This window comes from Tachysurus fulvidraco, chromosome 25, assembly GCF_022655615.1.
Source record: "Tachysurus fulvidraco isolate hzauxx_2018 chromosome 25, HZAU_PFXX_2.0, whole genome shotgun sequence".
In the NCBI taxonomy this organism is placed as follows: Eukaryota; Metazoa; Chordata; class Actinopteri; order Siluriformes; family Bagridae; genus Tachysurus; species Tachysurus fulvidraco.
In genome coordinates this window covers 15,153,115-15,170,819 of record NC_062542.1, presented here as the reverse complement: position 1 = coordinate 15,170,819, position 17,705 = coordinate 15,153,115, and the positions used below count along the sequence as shown (strand labels likewise).

At 40.8% G+C, this 17,705-nt stretch overlaps 2 protein-coding genes across 7 annotated transcripts; one reads left to right on the top strand and one right to left on the bottom strand.

The window, feature by feature from the left end:
* Positions 1 to 348: 348 nt before the first annotated feature.
* On the bottom strand, positions 349 to 14,311 carry lnx2a (ligand of numb-protein X 2a). Of its 6 annotated transcripts, none has more exons than XM_027176470.2 (11): positions 14,156 to 14,311; positions 10,941 to 11,398; positions 6,554 to 6,786; positions 6,125 to 6,262; positions 5,653 to 5,852; positions 4,757 to 5,140; positions 3,932 to 4,114; positions 3,224 to 3,401; positions 2,378 to 2,603; positions 1,157 to 1,315; positions 349 to 843 (listed from the first exon to the last, which is right to left on the bottom strand). In XM_027176470.2, the coding sequence occupies exons 2-11, from the start codon at positions 11,342 to 11,344 to the stop codon at positions 708 to 710; spliced, it is 2,241 nt and encodes a 746-aa protein (XP_027032271.1). In that variant the 5' UTR covers positions 11,345 to 11,398; positions 14,156 to 14,311; the 3' UTR covers positions 349 to 707. The 6 variants fall into 6 exon arrangements, with proteins under 6 accessions (XP_027032271.1, XP_047664745.1, XP_047664744.1 ...); XM_047808789.1 differs by lacking the exon at positions 14,156 to 14,311 and adding an exon at positions 12,793 to 12,946; XM_047808788.1 differs by lacking the exon at positions 14,156 to 14,311 and adding an exon at positions 12,356 to 12,507.
* Positions 14,312 to 14,550: 239 nt separating this feature from the next.
* si:ch211-140b10.6 (protein POLR1D-like) lies at positions 14,551 to 17,481 on the top strand. The gene is made up of 3 exons (XM_027170175.2): positions 14,551 to 14,698; positions 15,876 to 15,950; positions 16,062 to 17,481. Exons 1-3 carry the CDS (start codon positions 14,670 to 14,672, stop codon positions 16,441 to 16,443), a joined length of 486 nt encoding a protein of 161 aa, XP_027025976.2. The 5' UTR covers positions 14,551 to 14,669; the 3' UTR covers positions 16,444 to 17,481.
* The last annotated feature ends 224 nt before the right edge of the window (positions 17,482 to 17,705 follow it).

The window sequence follows — 17,705 nt, the reverse complement described above, 5'->3', positions numbered from 1 at the left end:
CTGGTTTTGTGTTGAGTTAAATGGTGAGGATTTGGACAGTAAAATGAGCTGCTTCTTAACTGCCGATGTCCTCATGGCAGATTAGGAGTGGGAGTGTGGTACCTTCATCTGTGCTGCTTGTTAGTAATTTTTTCAGGTTTTTGGTGCAACCTTGAGTGTGTATCTTGGGGTGGGTTTTGTTGCTATTTTGTACAGTATAGTGAAGCCAAGGGTTGCTAATCTCTACTAAGAACCAGGTCAGATGTGCACTCGGTCAAATGTGACTCTTGTAGGCTTACATAAATCAACATAACACTAAGCTGTGGCCACACACCCACACTGCAAACACTGAGATTTATCACGCACGTGTCTGTGGGAAAGATTTATTTATTAAACACCTGTACACATACACATATTCAAACATCCTCACTTGTATTCACATTCTCTCTCTCTCACACACACACATACAAGAGATCGAGATAACATCTATATATAAAACCCCTGGCAGGGTGGAGTCATGAGAAGGCCTTAAGGCTGCTTTCCAGAGGGGTGGGGCTTCCCTCATGGGCATGGCAGGGTTCTCTAAGGCCAGGTTGTGTGGGTTTTTTCTTTTTTCTCAGCATCGTGTGAAGCATTCAAGTTTTTGAGACACTGACACTATGGCATCCGTGGCAGAGCAGAAGGGACACAGGAATGATAAATCGCTTGGATGCGAGGACGGTGAAAGACTACGCTAGGCTCCCAGGCCAGGAGACGACGGTGAGCGCCACCCGACTGCGCTGCTCTTTCAGCATGGGAACGAGGGCTGAGTGGCTCATGCCAGCTGTCGGAAGTCCGTTCACCGCCACGATCATGTCACCACACCTGAGGACGGAGACGAGAATAAGATCTACAGAGAAGCCATGATCAGAGTGTCAGAGGAAATCATACACTCAAAATCATCAGGGGATATGATGATGCAAATTGTGCAAAATCCATTTCTGTTAAAAATAAATAAAGCTAGTGATCAGTAGTAATGAACGTTACTAGGTATTTGCTATTTTTCATGTGGCACAGTGATGTTTCTTGGTCATATTTTAGTTACATTTAAAACCACAAATGCAATTGCATTAAAGAAATTACATACTCGCTCGTGTTCAATAGCTTTAGAAGGTAGCGTGTTGGATGTCGGACTCACTTCAGGCGGCCGTCGTAATAGGCAGGAGTTCCTAACACTATGGTCTTAATGAAAAATGCCTGGTTGACGTGGTTGTCCTCGTAACCGCCGACAATACTGAAGCCCCAGCTACCAGGGTGACTCCGGCGCAGGACGATCTCATGGCTACTGTTCAGGTAGCTGAAAATAATAATAAATAATAGTAAATAATGACACACGAACTTAAAACTGTAACACTGACAAGTTTTATGTACAGCAAACACTCCATATGGATGACGCAGAGGAAAACGATGCCACTTCACAGGTCACAGAGAAAGCAGGGGAGAAGGGGAAAGGTTGTCTATGTCTTCATTGCGGTTGCTATTCAACTCACATACAGCACGTGTTTTCTAGGGAAGTAAAGCGATGGTATATTTTAGGAACACAATATGATTTTGGGACCTTGTGCTTGCTCTCGGTCAGTAAAGAGATCCTGAGAGGTGAAGATAAAGGAGTCAAAGACAAGATTGAGAATTTGGGATTTTGAGAAAAAAAATGAGTCAGGACCATAAATGTTCAAAGAAGAAGGGACAGCTGCATGGAGGAAGACTGGATGGAGGTGATTTGGCACAACAACACGAGAAAGGAAGGAGACGGACAGATGCAGAGGAGAGGGGGATTGCGGAAGAGAGGCACAGTGAATAAGAGAGACGAAGGAGACTGAAAGGCCTCTGTGTCCCAGCCTCCTAAGGAGAGATTGTGATTTTACTACATGGCACTTTCAGCTGACGAACAACTTGGGCACACACTGACGCGTAATCCCTAGGCCTTATTCTCAAACACGTGACTTGGGTTTCATGAGGCTTCGTATTCAAAATAGCTCCACTTTCTCATCTGGTCTGTGTGCCGTCCTTTGTCTCCGATGACATACTGTTAAGGACATGGGAAATAAGGAGATGAACTTAACACCCTGCACGCTCATGGCTCTCTGCCACGTCGCTCTCCCTGGTGTCGTTTTATTCGGATCGCTGCTTACCGAGGCCAGGTAGCTATTTTTAAAGCATCCCAGAAGAACAATGGTTACCGGTCTGAAAATAGAAAGCGTTTGAAAAAGCACATCCTGTTAAAGAGCAGGCATGTATCTGTGTCTTTGCTGCTTTGGGGACCAGATAAGCTAAAATCAGTGCTATTCATCTTCCTCATTATTTTAAAAGCTCCCATGAGATTTTACTTTTATTAAGTCAACAGGGAGTGAAACCTTACCTGGGTAGACCCAGCCACAGGACCCAGGACGGTGACCAGCTGGCATCGTAGTCGCTCTCATGGTGAGGCAGAAGGCCCTCGTCCTGCCCCGGCTCGTCCACCATGCTCACCTCCAGCGCCCGCAGCTGCACAGAACAGGAGGCGGCGCTGGATTTCAGCGTGCCTACTGCGTCACTGTGGCTCAGGGATGTCAAATCCTGACCGTTGATGCTCAGCAGCACGTCTCCTGAGCACACAGTGAAGTGAAGGTTAATGAGGCGAGTTTAAAGACACGCACAGCAGAAAGAAGCCTTCGCATGGAAAACATTATCATTGTGACCTCAACACTTAATCATAGGGTTTTATTTTTCATTATCATCGGCTGCAATTATATTTTAAGTACTTCTGCTTTACATACAGACAGTTGCAAAATTATTGGCACCCAAAAAAAATTATGCGGTACAATATTGACTACAAAATAATTCTCATCAGAGCCTTTTCTAAATGTTTTTTCTGCACAGAAATATAATAATTCCAGACCATATTTGACTATATTCATTTTAATGAGTATTACATTTTGTTTTATTTAGATTATTTTACTAATATATTATTAATTATGCTTTATATATTTGTTTGTTTTTTTATAATTAGTTTAAATGTATAAATTATTCTGTGAAATGTATTATTATTATTATTATTATTATTATTATTATTATTATTATTATTAATAGTATTACATATAATCTATTAAAAATCAAATCATTTAAAAAAAATCGTGATTTTCAGTTTGTGAGTTTTTTGTTATCTATCCCGTAACACTAGAAAAACAAACATGCTAGGAAAGGAGTGTGAGGTGTTGTCACTGACCCCGCTTGATTCGTCCGTCCCGTGACAGGCAGCCATGCGGTTGGACGCTCGTGACAAAGATGGGCAGTTCACCACTCTTACTGCCCCGCCCCCCAGCCACGGTCATTCCCAGTGACTCTTGTGGCTCCTTCTTCACAGTGATGTGTTTTTCCTTGCAGGTGACACACTGAGAGAGGTCCTAACACCAATATACAGTATATATAAACAATTCAAATCAAGCACAGAGTTATATAAAAGCACGTTCCAAACCGTCTTATTCCTCTTAAAACATAAAACATGTTCATGGAGAACAAGGAATGATTTTCATTTGGCTTAATGTTATACTGAGAAATCAAAGAGATTTGATTTTTTTTTTAAATATTCTTTGCTTCTTTTACATTATGCATCATATCATACTGGGAGCCTACTGATGACATTATTATAGCCTCCAACAGCAAAATCATACAATAAAAAGAATCCAACATAAGATGTTACTCCTGCCATCTCTGGAGTCTCAGTACTGCTCCTTCAACACCATCAATCACTCAATCATTGATCCATCCAATAGGAGTCATTAATTACTACTGAGAACAAAGTAAAGGTTGTTATAAGAGAGAGAAGTGACTGTTCCACACACACACACACACACACACACACACACACACACACACACACACACACACACACACACACACACACACACACACACACAAACACAAGCAGACTCACCCTGTATGTGGAAGAGCGGCTGAGCTGAAGGTTGGGCGTGGGGTTTGGCACAGCCGTGTGGTGCACCGGAGGCAGGAAGTGTTCATGGCACCAGCTATCGCGGGCTGAGCTCGAGCCTGTGTGTACAGCCATGGTCTGCTTGCCAGGCCTGCTGATCAGCAGATTCACTCTCTCCCCACTGGCCTGAAGTGATACAGTAATAATAATAATAATAATAACATCATCAGTGTCAAATGCCATTTAATGCTAGAAACGTGAATGCCAAACCACTGACACAGTGGCTTCTGCCAAGTGTAACCTCACACTCTCTGTCCCTTTGTGCTCAGAAATACATTTATCAATGCTTAAGCAACACTCATTTAGGACGGAGTTTTATTCTTACATCTTTTTTTCCCCCACCGAACATATGCTTCCTCCAAAACACAGATAAATACATTTTCCAAAATAAAATGTCATATAAGCCGATCAGTATATAAATGTGCAATGATTGACAGTTGCATAGGTCTTACAAAATCTCTGATAAATAACGGATACTCTCTGGAAGCCCCACCCCATTTCGTTTGGGATGTGGAAAATAGTTTTTACTTGTGAAATAAAAATCTAATAGTGAATAAAAAACCCCCCAAAAACCCACATTCAAACAGTTGGAGCAGATCTGGGGTGAAATTATCAGCGGGACTACTGGAAATATCTCAGTGTCATTCATTTCTGGACTTCTGATCCTTTTCTGAAAGGGAGACCCTGTGTTGTAGGATTCTTTATAGAAGTTCTTCTAGAGGATGTGTTTCTGAACCAGCCTATTATTCACATTTTCTCTTTCTATACCTGTATAATCTGTGCGGCTTGCTCAGGCGTGCCATGCCTCAGGTCATGCTCGTTCACTGCCAGCACTCTGTCGTTGCTGTGCAGTCGTCCGTCCTTAGCGGCTAAACCCCCATCCAGCAGTTCTAGCACAAACACGCCGGGCTCGTCTGTGCGCCGCACCAGCTTAATGCCCAGCTGTTCGGTAGAGTCCCGCTTGTGCAGGGTGATGCGCAGGCTACCCGGGCTACCCTCAGGCACTGCTTGGGCAGAAACAGCGGCCACTTGGGGAGGCCGGGCGCTGCAACGGCGCTCTCTGAGCACGGTAAGCTGTAAGGTGGCACACGGGCGAGCCAATGTGGAACGGGCGAAGTTATGCGGTGTGTTACTGATGTCTACGTTGTTGACCTGCAGATAGAGGGAGAGCTGTAATGCCTGAAATGCAGCTCTGTAACTGAATACTAATCGATCATCAAATAGCAATAAGACTTTGGAATTCGACTGACGGAATTGCCATGCGGTCAAATAAACATGTGGCCATTCACTAATAAGGACATTTTGCTGACAAGGTTCTGTTCTTGGAGAAATTAAAGGTGCAGTTTGTAATATTTAGAGCTCGCTGTTGCCGGTTAGGAAACTTGGTTTAGCAATTGCTATAAAAACACTGGTATCACTGTTTCCTTTTCTTATGTTGAAACTATTGTATGAGGAAGAGCTGAGCTGGCTCATTTCTGGGCCAGAAAAATGTGAACAGCTGTGTAAAATAAATAAGCAAACAGTTATACCAGACCCCTTAAACTGTAAGACTGCAACTCACAGATGGTGGTTTAAATCTTATGTCATTATTTAGGTCTAGAAACATTTGAAAAATTACTAACTGCACCTTTAAGCCTATGATACATTAGACCAGCTTTCTTTACCTGTAGAATTTGGTCACCTGCCAGCAGCCTCCCATCTCGAGCAATGACACCGTCACGGTACACCTCCTGGATTACGATGTTTATAAGAGGAGTCTCGTTGCCCCCGACTATACTTATACCCAACTCCACGTAGGGGTTTGAGCGATGAATCTCAATGGTGGTGATCTCACCTTCAGGCAAAGATGGCAGCTTTACACAACCTGGCAGGCGGAAACAGTACATCCATCATCGACTCGGGTGTAAAGACAAGTGCATTCATTCATCTTCATTAACCGCTTTATCCTGGTCAGGGTTGTGGTGGATCTGTAGCCTATCCCAGGAACAATGGGCTTGAGGTGGGAAATGAGATGCCAGTTCATCACATAGCACCATCAACATATCCATAATGCACTTAGGGGTATTTTAGTGTCACTAATCAAGAGGTATGTATATTTCACAGAAATGGAGCATGGGAATGAAAAAAAAATCATACCCTCTTCTGCTGACAAGGGCAGAGACTCAACAAAGTCCCACCCTGATGATGCGGAGCTGCCGGTACGGAGAAGATGGATGCAGGGGTTACTGAGGGGACGCTTTACACGTGGAGGGATGCGCTCTAAACCGTGGACACCTGAAGAAATCAGTCTCAGTTTAATCAATTCCTCACACTACATACATTACCTTCTGTGTCTGAACGTCCATGTAGACAAAAAGGAACTGAATTAAACTTCTCACATTCTGTCCTGTGTGATTTACACTGATGCGCTTTTTACATCCTTTCAATCAGCTAACAAAAGGATTCCAATTTAGACTTCTGTGGTTTGGACTAAACCTATTGAATTAACTCTGCTGCATGACCCAAGCCATGGGTGGAAAAGTACAGATCTGACACCTATTTGAAAAAGGCTTTAAAGTAACTCACTGTCCTCCTCGGTGCTCTCCTCGAAGGCAGGGTTGTCGACGCCTCGCTCCTCTGTCCACACGGGCACGTTGCTGTTGCTACTGCAAGCGTTGGAACCAGCAGGGGGTGGCGATGTGCTCTCCCTCAGCTCGCTCTCTGGAGATTTGGAGGCATCAGTCACCATGGTTTTGTCCTCACATCCTTTAACCTGGGGGCCCTCCAGGACCGTTCTCTGACCCTGTGTCCCAGGACACCTGCAAACACACACACACACACACACACACACACACACACACACACACACACACACACACACACACACACACACACACACATTATTCAGTATAGACCAAATGATGATGGTGATCCCAAATATTATGTACTGTATATTACATTAAGTTCACTAACTTTACATAGTTTTGTCATCAATACATTAATTTACCTCAAGCTTAAAAAAAGAACCTAAAAAGTCTCAGATTTTATTATACGTATTGTTTTACCCAGTGATAAAAATAAGCCAAATCTATATCATTCAGAGATGATAGGCTAGAACAAAGTCCAGCTTCAGGGCAGAGTTTAAAGGTAACACAGCAGCTCTATTCAATGATTAATCATTCTTAATATTAAAGCATATATTTTATCTGTATTGAATAATTAGTAACTTGATGTAACAGTTCAATAAGACAACATTTGAATAGCAAGAAATCTTTATAAATCTTTATAATCTAAATATGCAGCTTCTACCTTATGTTAGTTGATGGTCTGCATTTACTAATTGGGACGTGATTGGTGCTCTTATTTTAGGACACAATAACAGGCGTTCAACACATCTGAGATTTCTCTAACTGTTATATATAATCTATCCATTGGGTACTGGGTCTGAATTGATGTCTCCATCCACTGAGCCAGACCTGATAGAGCTCGTCTCCAAGGCTCTACTCCAAAGCTCTATCACAGCGACGAACACCTCATGTCCACTGCCTGTACTCGCAACACTCATCTGTCACTCACTACCCACACCACCCTTGTAACCATAGACAAAGACATGAGGTGTCAATATACCAGCGTGTTTCAACCGCTAACTGACCTCCTGCTTCGCCGCAACATACAGAATCAACAGCGACTGTTTCACATCATTGACATCATTGATCCGCTTGTTAATCTCAGGATCTTGTCAGGTGATGGAAGGGTCCTTAACCCTGCAAAGGTTATTTAATTATTATGAAATTATTTATTTATTATATAAAGTATTTTGGAAACATTTTTGAGAGATAAAGGTTTGAGAAATGATTTGAGATTTCAAAGCACTATCAACTATATGACTGGCTCAAAAAATAAATGTTTATATCAGTGATTGGCTTTTCGTCTGCTTTTATGTCGTTAAAAAGGAGGTTTAAAAAAAAAAAACATCCCTCCCCCCACACACAATAATCAGAGCTCATTATGGACAATCCTCTGTCCTCATTATGGACAATCCTCTGTGCTCATTATGGACAATCCTCTGCCCTCATTATGGACAATCCTGTCCTCATTATAGACAATCCTCGGTCCTCATTATGGACAATCCTCTGTCCTCATTATGGACAATCCTCTCTCCTCATTATGGACAATCCTCTGTCCTCATTATGGACAATCCTCTGTCCTCATTATGGACAATCCTCGGTCCTCATTATGGACAATCCTCTGTCCTCATTATCCTCTGTGAGCTCTGGTCTCAGGTTATGAGCTGATTCGAGTACCATGGCTTCAATATGAGGACATCCAGCACACAGCAGATGTTATAAAGAGCATATATAAATGTAATTGAAAATCTATCTTGCTATTTATCAAACATGTGCTAGAATAAATGGTGTCATAAAAAGATAATTTGCCAGGAAATAATTTATTAAAAATTAGATTTTTTTTATAAGGAATGTTTTTATTTTATTTAAAATCTTATGGATTTTCTAGTGACATGTTTAGACATCATATTGTAATATAGAATTGTAACAGATATAAGAGAAAATAACAGATGAGCATCTGATTAAAATATATCTGTTATTGTGTAAATATCTAAATACAATAAACATTTATTTATAGGCAAGTATTCAGACACATTTTTACATACAAATGTTATTACATACATTCAAATCAATCAAGCAAATCACTAATGTCTTTTTTTCTGTTGATCGTTTCAAGACAAAAGCAAAGCATGCTCAAGCAACCTGGACTTTTTCCCCCTAAGCATCTTCACTGAATCCAGACTCTGTCTAAACTCTAAACTCCACATGCTCAGGCACAGAAGTTTGGCACAATCCACAGACGAATCTTGCCAACCGTAATCCAAGCCAAACCTGAGCACATTCAAGGCGCGGCACTCGTTTCACACCGTATCGCAAATGTTAATCCTGAAAGCCAATCAGCTAATCTCACGACCTAAACTAAAAACTCATGACTTCGGACTAAATCCCAAGTTTCCCACTCACCATAGACCTGGGTTGCCTTTGGCAGTCTTGCAAAAGAAGTAGCTGAAAAGCTCTCTGGAGTTGAAGTTTCCCAGCATGGCCACAGCGGATGCAGGCACATGGTCGGCCAACACATTCCTCAAGGACTCTGCTAATCTCCTGTCACATGACTAAGGGGCAAATAATCCCTGGATGAGATGGCAGATCAGGCCCGGCTTGGCTTCAGTTCCAGAGAAAGCATTTGCATCGATACCTGTCGGCTACTTACTCAGCTCAGTGAAACGACAGTGTACAGGTCGCATTAAATGGATATTCTAGAGTGTCTGACGTGTCTGAGAGATAATCACAGAAAAAAAGAAAAAACACAACAGAAGATTTCTTTACCCCAAACTCAATCATGAGGGCAGATGCTGACGTCCACCAAATAAGCTTTCAAACACATTATATGGCCAAATGTTTCCGCAAAAAATCATATAGAAGCTCTCTGTATGCTGCAGCTTTTCGATTTCCCTCCACTGGAACTTAGAGGCTCAATGACAATGCCCCTGTGCACAAAGCAGGCACGGTGTGTTAAGATTGGTGTGAAAGATCTGAAGTCTCCTGCACAGAGCTCGGACCTTAATCCCACTGACCATCTGATTTGACAACCTGAGGATTTCTCACCGTTGCCTTTTAATTTTAACAGGATGCTATTCAACGATGATACACTGTGTTTTACGCTGTTTTAAGCCATGGTTTTAAATCAGCAGCTGATTTGGTGTCTGAGAAAAATCATCAAGATGCATCTGGTCTGCTGTTTTATTTTCAATACAGGAAACATGTGGTGGACAGAGACAGAGAAATAAATATGTGGTGGACAGAGACAGAGAAACGTGAGGTGGACAGAGACAGAGAAATAAATATTTGGTGGACAGAGACAGAGAAACGTGAGGTGGACAGAGACGGAGTGGGAAAAACGCTGGAGTATTCCTTTAAGCCGAGTGAAGCGACAGAGCTGTGTGTACTGTACATGCTACTCAGTGTGTGCTACATCAGGCACAGCATGTGACATGTTCACTCTTGTGTATGCTCTTCTGTGTGCACCCAATGACATCTGTAGCTCTTAAAGAGGAAAAAATAGCAGCTCTTCAGAGAATTAAACAAATCCCTGCATAGTCCAGTCAAAAGATGTGAATATTTAATGTCCATATTTCTAAATCTGTATATCATTTATACGACCTGTAAAGCTGCTCTGAGTAATAAAGTGAACCAATGTTCCTGGTACATTACACACAGGTGCATTCTGTGTGTGTGTGTGCGTGTGTGTGTTTGTGTGCAACAGTTTTTATTTGCAATTTTTTCTGAATGTTACAGAAATGTTTCTGTAAATTTTAATGTAAATTATTTGCCCTTTTTTTTGTTGTTTGGACAATTTAAAGATTTTATGAGACGTTTATCAGGAAAATGCAGTATTTTCAGAGTCAAAGTTAGCAGCTGATACTAAGAATTATGTATTTTCAGAATCTTTTCTTATAAAAGTGCCAGCGGATATGAGGAAAAACGTTGATGTTCCTGACAATGCTGTCTTTTTCCACTGTTTTTTTTTTGTCAGTGTAACTTCACCTTATGGCAGAAAACAATGCTAAAACATGCTAGCTATGTACTACTGTAGTTACCTAAAGGATTACTATAACTGATTAGCTAGTTTGGTGCAGTGCTCTCACGACTTTAAATGCTTGAACAACGAAAGTGTTGGATGTCAGATGTTCAAGTTGAAAGCATAAATTCATGCTCCATAGCATTTTAAGAAACAATTCAAGTACTATTTTCAGAACATTGCATGGATGCTGTTTTTGTAACTTTCCTAGATTTTGTCAAATGCATTAGCAAATGATCTGATAAAGATCTGTTCTCCCTGTGTGTTTGTGTGTGCGTGTGTGTGTGTGTGTGTGTGTGTGTGTGTGTGTGTGTGTGTGTGTGTGTACCTGTGTTTGAGATGTGCCTCCAGGTCACAGCGTGGCATGCTAAGAGAGCAGACTGGCATAAGTGGACACGTGACAGACAGTTTATCCAGCAGTTTGTGCACCAGGATGCTGGAGCGTCGGCAACCCTGCAGCTGCAGCCTGGCACGATCCAGTGGGCAAAAGTCACGCTCTTGTAGGAAGCTGCGTAGGCAGCGGGCGCAGAACGTGTGACCACACGGCGTGTCCAAAGGCTGCACCAGTGGCTGCAGGCAGATATGACACACCAGGTCATCATCCACCTCCAGCCTGTAGTTGTACAGGTGGTTCTCCCAAGAACGGTGGATCTGCCCACACTCTGAACACAATGCCTCGAGAAGAGCCTCGCTAACCATGCTGGCATCCACACCTTCGCCCAGGCTGCCCATCGCGCCACTCGACACACTCAAATGACTGCTTATGGGATTGTCCGCTCCATGGGCCTTAAACAGAGCACAAGAATGATAAAGTGAGATAAGTGAGATAAAGCCAGCACACTTACATGTTCTACACTCTGGAAAGCTGTGAGTTCAAATCCCAGAACCATTTAATTCTTAAAAAAAAATAATATCAAAAATAAATATCCAATGCAAAGTAACTACATTTAGTCAATATCAAATCAAACACTTCTAATCAAATCAAACACTCCACATACTGTACCGTCCAATCCACTCACATCTTTTCTATTGTTTGAGATGCTGATTGACACGGGTATGAACAGTAAATACACTATAATACATTACAGCCTGTAATCTTTCACCTAGCTTCTCAATTTTATGTACTAGCAGATTAGCAGATACTATAACCAAGTAGCAGATACTATAACCAAAAAATTATATATATATATATATTACAGGTTCATTAAGTGTTAATGATAATAATAATAATAATAATAATAATAATAATAATAATAATAATAATAATAATAATAATAATTTCATAAACTGCTGTGAAAGCATGCACTCTGAAATGAATGGAATTGTACTAATAAACCTACCTTTGTTTCAACAGACGTACTCATACCTCGGACTCAAACAAAATATCACATAATAATTCCAAAAGTATAAACTGTCATTAAAATATGGTTTTGAATTGATTACAATCGACTGGTGAACGCTTCGACTTTCATTTTCACCTCAGACTGACTGCCATTGCATTGACTAGATATGATTCCTTTTGTTAGCTCACATGCCTCCAAAACAAAGAAGCATGCATGTGGAACATCTCAGATTGTTCATGATCACAGCATCCCGAAAAAATAAAAACCCAAACATTTCACGGATTACTGGATACCTGGCCCATTTGCACGACATCGATACTGTGAAAGCAAACGATGGCTGTGATCTCACTTCAGCTTAACTGTTCAAACCTTTTGGCAGCGAGCAGCTAGACAACTGTACCTCCATTCCTCCTCCTGAGTATCCATGGCAACCAGCATCCGTGGCCACCATCGTGGTTTAGAAAAAAAGAAAAGAAAGAAAGAAATAAAGAAAAACACAGCCCTAGAGTCTGCTGTGTCTTTATCTCTGTAACTGCACGTCTCTGTCTCCTTTATCTTGCAGCTGCATATGCATAATTCATGAGGATACAAGGCTGCTCTGTTCCCATAACAAAGCCTTGTCATCGTCTCATCACATACAAACACATACAAACACACACACACACACACACACACACACACACACACACACACACACACACACACACACACACACACAGCATTCCAAGGTATACTAAGGACACTTTAATGCATCTGTTGCACTGCATTTTTGAAAATGAAGACTGCAAATTGGAATGAAGATGTACAGTAAAAGAAGAAGAAGAATAAAAAACAAACCCTGCAATGTAGAACGATGCCCGAGCATTGTTATAGGCTCTAATAGCACAGCACAGTAACACTAGATATCTGTGTTTTCAATGTTTTAACTGTTCCTAATGAGGTTATCGAGCTGCCTGATGATCCGAGTCCTGCATCTTCTTCCTGATTGGATGTGCTGTGTGTGTTTGTGTGCTGTGTGTGTTTGTGTGCTGTGTGTGTGTGTGTGTGTGCTGTGTGTGTGCTGTGTGTGTCTGCCTGTGCATATATTAATAAATAAATAGGATCGAGCAGTAAATCGCCTAATTCTAACAAGATTCATTCTGGCTGCTGTATGTGCATTGAAGACTAGACATTACGTTTCAGTGCATGTTTTCTTATTGCGTTCAATTAAAAACCCCAGAGAACATACCGTACACACACTGTTTTTATAAATGATGGTGGTTTATAGTCCACCATATGAGCCCCATTAGGCAGAAGGACATGTAATCAAAAGTGTTAGTGTTCTGTAAGTCACCGAAAATGGCAACTCCTGCACAAGACATGACCTAGAAAGCCATACAATGGTTATGTTGAAAGGCTGAAGAGCAACTAGATGTCCCAACTTCTGCAATCCTTTTGTTTGCTCTCTCTCTCTCTCTCTCTCTCTCTCTCTCTCTCTCTCTCTCACACACACACACACACTCTCTTTCTCTTTCTCTCACACACTCTCTCTCACACACTCACACACACTCTCTCTCTCCTCTCTCTGTTTCTCTCTGTCTCTCACTCTCTCTCTCTCACTCACTCACACACACACACACACACACACACTCTCTCTCACTCTCTCACTCTGTCTCTCACACTCTCTCTCCCTCTCTCTCTCACACTCACTCTCTCTCTCTCTCTCTCTCACTATCTATCTATCTATCTATCTATCTATCTATCTATCTATCTATCTATCTTTCATATCATGCTGTTTCTCTGGAACATAAATACATCTTCCTTCTTATTGCCCTTGGCTGATCTGATGACAGTGATGATGTTCATGATGTCAGGTTGTCTGATCATGAGCCTCATGAAAAAACCAGCACAGAAATATAGAAATTCCAGGTTTGCTTTTTTTTTTTGTTTGTTTTGATTATTGCCATGTCAGGATGTCAACAATGACACCATCCAGGCTTACACAGAGAAATATATAAAGTGATATGATCTTTTTCCTTCCTGCAATTGAATGCAAACCTTGCTATATGACAGTCAGCTGTTTATTATTTTATTTTATTTATGACCGTCATAAAGGTGTCGCACAGACGGTGCACAGGGACGCGGTGACGTCTCAGTTAACAGCCTTGATTTCATTATTGTATTAGGAATAAAATGCTGAACATGCAGTGCATTATACTACCTTATCGTGCGCTTCCTCCAAGCGGTAAATTCCTGTCCCGAAAGGGGACGATATTGTGGATTTCGGTCACATCCGCTGCATCCGTTTGGGTCTCGACGGGTCTCTATGCGTTTCGGCTCCTCTGGCTTGGCCACGCCCCTTATCAATAACGCTGCACACTGATTGGACAGCTTCCTCCCCTTTATTCCTTCACAGAATCATCCAAAGCTGTCAAACTCCCAGAGGTGTCCTTAAGGTGCCTGATTAAAATACGACTTTTGTTTCTGATTCATCGATATTTTATTACACAGAACACAATATGTTTAATACATAACACCTATATGTATTTAACTGATTGATTTGTTTACGGATTACAAAGTAATTCGTAACCCGTTTAAATAATTAAACCAGGAAGCTTGTTGGTCATTAGCTTATGGGTCCTAATCGGGTCCTCAGCCGCACGTAAGTGAAACAGTTTGCGAATGTAGAATGGGACGTTAATCAAAGCCGATCGTATTTACATGTCCTTTGCGTAATGGCTGGGAAAGATGATGAACTGGAAAAGTAAGTGACCTCTGTTTGTTAAAAATACATTAAAGACGCGTTTTTATCCGGAACATCTGCAGTGCTAAAGCTCAGTCAGTTAGCCAACTAGCTTTGTTCTGTTCAAAACAAACTGACTTCTTCTTTTCTTTTCTGTTTCTTAGTGTTTAAAGGTGTGTTTTTGCTTTTATTTATAAGACGTTATCTCGTATACCTCAGTACAAGAGTTTATTTCTATTACATTTGGATACGTTTTTTTTTATAATATGCAGATAAAGCAGTGGGTCTTCGATGTGCACTAAATATCAACTGATATGCATTAATATGCACTTATATCCACTGATATGCGTTAATATGCACTTATCGACTGATATGCACTTATATCCACTGATATGCACTTATATCCACTGATATGCACTTATATCCACTGATATGCACTTATATCCACTGATATGCACTTATATCCACTGACATGCACTTATATTCACTGACATGCACTTATATCCACTGATATGCGTTAATATGCACTTATATCCACTGATATGCACTTATATCCACTGACATGCACTTATATCCACTGATATGCGTTAATATGCACTTATATCCACTGATATGCATTAATATGCATTTATATCCACTGATATGCACTGATCTCCACTGATATGCATTAATATGCACTTATATCTACTGATATGCACTAATATCCACACTTATTTGCGTATGCAGGTGGATATAGTGGCATAGTCATAGAATAATCGTTACAAAAATCTGAAGTTATAACGACACACCACATGGTCGACACAATACATCATTAATCCATTTATTTTGCTTCATAAATAATTAATAGCATAATGTGTGTTATGTTGGACGAAAGCAGATTTTATAGCAACGATCCAGCCATCCATCTACCTTCTACCTTCCTTCCTATGTCTACATCTTTTGTGAAAGGAAAACCTTTACAAAAAACTTTAGTAAAGATTGATAAATGAAGCCCAGTGTGTGGTACAAGACACTGCTTCATAATAATTGTGCCCTATTAAAATCCTTATTTATTTGTTTGTTTGTTTGTTAATTAATTAATTTAAAAAAAAAAAGTGTAACAGATGTTGGTAGCCTGTGACTATCCAACACACAATGCATTCTTGTTCTTGCTGTCCGTGGTTTAGAAACTAAAGGATTGTTGCTTTCTTCCATACAGACGTGCAGTGGAGGAGCTGCTCAAAGAAGCCAATAGAGGTCGGGTGCGTGCAGAGACCATGGGTCCAGCTGGATGGTAATTCTGCCTCCTATTCATTTCCTGATTTAATTTAACATACTTTCTCTGCAGTTGTCTTAATGCAGATGTAACCCTTCTGACTAAAATGAATTTACTTCATGGCTCTAGGATGAAGTGTCCTCTAGGAAGCACCAATAAACGCTTTCTTTTAAACACCCTGGGTCCATGTGCTGCTGAGCACCCACCCGGGAGTCCGCCAGCTACGCTGAGAAGAGTCAAAGACAGCATGGAAGACGGAGGTCGACGGTCACGTCAACATCACCACCACACTGAGGACAGAGAACCCAGCTATAAAAAAGGCACCAAAGACAGAAGAGAGCATCCTCATTCTTATTCTCAGTCTTCAAGGCACCATGATTCATCTATAAGTCAGTTAGCATCCACAGGCCACGCCCTCCGTCATGGCAGCCAATCAAATAGAACTCGATCCCGGTCACCCGTCAGAGATCACAATATGACTAAAAGATCCTCTGACAGGACTCGGAAATGATGCATTATCTCTTCCGTAGAATGAAATGTACTCTCTAAGGGCTGATTTATACTGCTGCTATGATTCAAGAGAAACAGGAGAGGGGTTTATTAGTAAGTGAAAAAGCCAATGAGCCGAGCCACATGCCCCTAAAATCTTAACATGGCCCTTCCTTTATTATTATACTGAACAAATCCACTGTGAGAAATGCCAGATTTGCTAATCATGACACATAGCAGCATGCTCGTTAGGTTTTGAATGGGATTACTAGAGCTTCATTCAAGTCTCAGATTATTTGTCTCCTGTGTTGACATATCAAGACATGAGGAAATGATGATCAGTGATGTAATGACATGCTAACAGCAGTTCTACACACACCTGGAGACGACACGACGTTTCTTTTTGTTCCAAGAAAACATTTATACACAGTTCAGTCATGTTTTGTTCACCATTGAGTAGTTTTATTTAGAACGAGTCTGTAAAGTCTTAGTCTGAGTAAAAACCCTTTACAGTTGCAGCTGGATAGTTCAAGTTTCACGTCAGTGTGGGGAAAAACTGAGCTATAACTAAAGAAACCAAGACTTTAAATTGAACTCAAATATCTAAATAAATGAAACAAATAAAGCTCCTCAACTTTTGTTGTTTTGGTGCCACTGCCCCCTAGTGCACGTGTTCACGCCATAAGGGAGCAGGGCAGGTGCAGAAGTACAAATCAACCCCAAGTCATCATCTGTCTGGATTAATCTGTCCGCTATATCAACAGAGGCAGGATTTCTTTTATTCTACACTCAGTTTGTAGTGTGAATTTATGTTTTTATTTTTAGTGCAATATACTGTACCGCATAGTTGAGCGATATGAAAAGATCCCATAATAAATACGTCAGATTTTTCTCTGAACAGCACAACATTTGTAAATACAGTTAAACACCAATGATGCTGATAGACTATTTATTTGTGTCTTTTTCTTGATGGATGATGATGATAAATGTTGTTGTTTTGTAGAGGTTTTACACAAATCCATGGAAGAGAATGCAAATAAAAAGAATGGAATTTTGCCTTTGTTTTTGTGGGATATAATATTTTTATTAATTTTATTCATATCGTCTATAATACACCTGTGTCACAATATACCACACAATCTTGAAGTATATGAAGAACGGATTTTGTTAAATTGGATGTTATATGTCTTAAGAATGAACCGCAACACACTGGATGTTGACGTTAACAATAATTCACAAATAATTATCATCAAAATGCCTCTACTGTATATAATAAGGCAGAAC